Below are 2,231 nucleotides of genomic sequence, written 5' to 3'. Positions count from 1 at the left end.
TGCTGGGCTGCCCTTGCTCCTGGGCAGGTTGGCCCGCAGGATGGCATTGTTGAGGCTGTTGAGGTAGGTGGGCATGCTGTGGTAGCCCTTGTTGTTGTACAGTACCTGCAGGGCGGCAGGCATTGAGGACGGCATGGTGGCCGCGAGCCACTGCAGACCCCTCCCGCGGGGACCACAGCCGCACGGCTCACCTGGGCAGCCCTGCGCACTGCGACCTTGCGCACCATGGGTGGGGCCCGGGCGCCAAACGAGGCTGGGACAGACTTCTGCACGTTGCCAAAGGTGATGGCCCCATAACTGCACAGGCGGGTGGGCGGGCAGTGAGGCCATCGGGGCAATGAGGCCAGGCAGGCTGTGGCCGCTGCCCACACCCACGGCCCTGCCCCCAGCTCACCGGTGTAGCCGGAAGCGATCCGAGGTGAAGAGCAGGTACTCAGACACGTTGTGGCCCGTGATGTCAGTGAGAATGTCGCCTGTGACCACCCGCATCTGGGGTGGGTGTCCACCCACGCTGCTGGGGCAGGAGAAGCCTGTGCCCTGGGCGGAGCAGGTGCAGCGGACAGGCTCCCGTACCAGGCGCGGCAGGGAGGGTGCTGATGTCCATGTCTCTGTGGGCATTGTGTTGCACGTGAGATGGACCCCTGCTGCCCGCATCCCCCTGCAGGCCCCCAGGACTGGTACCTGGCCCGGTGGTGGGTGGCAAGGAGGCATTCCAGGCCTGCAGTGGGTCCTCGTCGGGGGACGCAGGCGAGTCAGGTGGGGCAGGCGAAGGGGGCGGTGGCACGAAGTTGGACAGTGGCAGCCCCTGCGTGAAGGACTCCAGGCACATGCTGTCGAAGAAGCGAGCGGCCAGCAGGCGGGACTCCCCACTGCTGAGGTTCAGGGTGGAGCCCAGGGAGCCGTTGGCAGGGGACTTGAGCACGCAGGTGGCACCGATGCCCGAGGGCAGCCGGAACGTGGTCATGAGCTGCTGCGGGCTGGCATCTGGTGACAGCCGCAGCCTAGGGGTGCCGACAGGTAGGGTTAGGGCTGCCCAGCTCACCCCCCGCTCCAGCCCTGCCTGCAGCCCGGCAGCCTCACCGGTCCTCCCTGCGTTCCTCGTTGGCATAGGGGATGAAGTTGCCACGGGGCTGCGTGTAGTTGTGGTACTGGGAGGGCGACAGGACCAGCGGGGGCAGGTCACCTGACAGGGTGAGCAGAGAGCCCTGAGCAGGCCCTCCCACCTGGCAGTGGCCTGGGCCTCTGTCCCGTCTTCCCAACACCCAGGAGGCCTGAGCTTGGGTCTGGGCCCCGAGAGGGCTGGACTCCGTGAGCGTCAAAGCATATGTGGAGGCCAAGGCCAGCAAGGGCAGGCTTGGGGGTGGGCTGGGCTGAGGACGCACTAGGACAGACACAGGCCCCAGCGCAGCCAGGTGGCCGTACCGATCTCAGGCACAGACAGGGCCACGGTCATGGCCACGCAGACAAAGAAGGCAGGCAGCAGGATCTGAGAGAAGAGCGCTTTGGAGTTGCGGCGGGCGCAGTGGAAGCGCTTGACCAGCAGCCCGTGGAACTGCCGAGCCTTCAGCCACCAGCCCTCCAGCTTGCGGCTGCCCTGGCCGACCTGAGTCAGGGCCTCCGTCTCTGCCTCTGCATGGGGAGGCAGGGACTGAGTGAGGGCCCGGCGCCGGCTGCACCCACTGCCCCCTCGCCCAGCTGCCCCACCTTGCAAGCTGACGTTGTCCGGGTCCTGCAGGCCGTTGAGGGGGTGGTAGTCCCTGTAAACGCCAGCAAGGCCGGCTCCCTCATCGCCACGGACAGAGCCCAGGGAGGAGGCAGACTGCAGAGAGGCCTGGGACCGGGCCAGCTCCGAGCACTGGGCCAGGTTGCCAGCTTGGCCCTCCCCAGGTGCTGGGCCCTCGGTCCCAGGCAGCACGTCTTGGTGGGGCTCTCTTTTTGTCCTCCCCGGGAGGAGGGCCCAGGGGGGCCATTAAGGCTGCGGGCCCTGGCAGTGCAGCACCCCTGCCCAGGGTCCTGACCCAGCTCCAGGGCCCATGCAGTGTCCAGGACCTCCGTCCGCCCACCCAGCCCCTCATCCCCACCCAGAACCCACGGTCCCAAAGGCCAGTGGTGAGTGACAAGAGGCCAGGCCCCTTGGTGGTGGCTGTGGTGGCCTGGGGCCCTCACCAGCCTCACTGTTCTCCAGCGACTGGTCCTCCTCAGACACTTTGAGGAACACGCCCTCCAGCGGT

At 67.6% G+C, this 2,231-nt stretch overlaps 1 protein-coding gene across 1 annotated transcript in view; it reads right to left on the bottom strand.

The window, feature by feature from the left end:
* ABCA2 (ATP binding cassette subfamily A member 2) overlaps positions 1–2,231 on the bottom strand; it is a 31,003-nt gene that overhangs the window by 8,945 nt on the left and 19,827 nt on the right. The window contains exons 27-34 of the mRNA XM_027766277.1: positions 2,167–2,231; positions 1,705–1,929; positions 1,423–1,629; positions 1,081–1,183; positions 682–1,001; positions 395–608; positions 192–297; positions 9–105 (exon numbers count right to left, since the gene is read on the bottom strand). The exon at positions 2,167–2,231 is cut by the window's right edge and continues 14 nt beyond it. Coding sequence (XP_027622078.1) covers positions 9–105; positions 192–297; positions 395–608; positions 682–1,001; positions 1,081–1,183; positions 1,423–1,629; positions 1,705–1,929; positions 2,167–2,231 — 1,337 coding nt within the window. The remainder of the gene's footprint in view (positions 1–8; positions 106–191; positions 298–394; positions 609–681; positions 1,002–1,080; positions 1,184–1,422; positions 1,630–1,704; positions 1,930–2,166) is intronic.

Source organism: Tupaia chinensis, unplaced genomic scaffold (assembly GCF_000334495.1).
Source record: "Tupaia chinensis unplaced genomic scaffold, TupChi_1.0 Scaffold142100_1, whole genome shotgun sequence".
NCBI lineage: Eukaryota > Metazoa > Chordata > Mammalia > Scandentia > Tupaiidae > Tupaia > Tupaia belangeri.
This window is presented reverse-complemented; position numbering and strand designations above follow the sequence as displayed.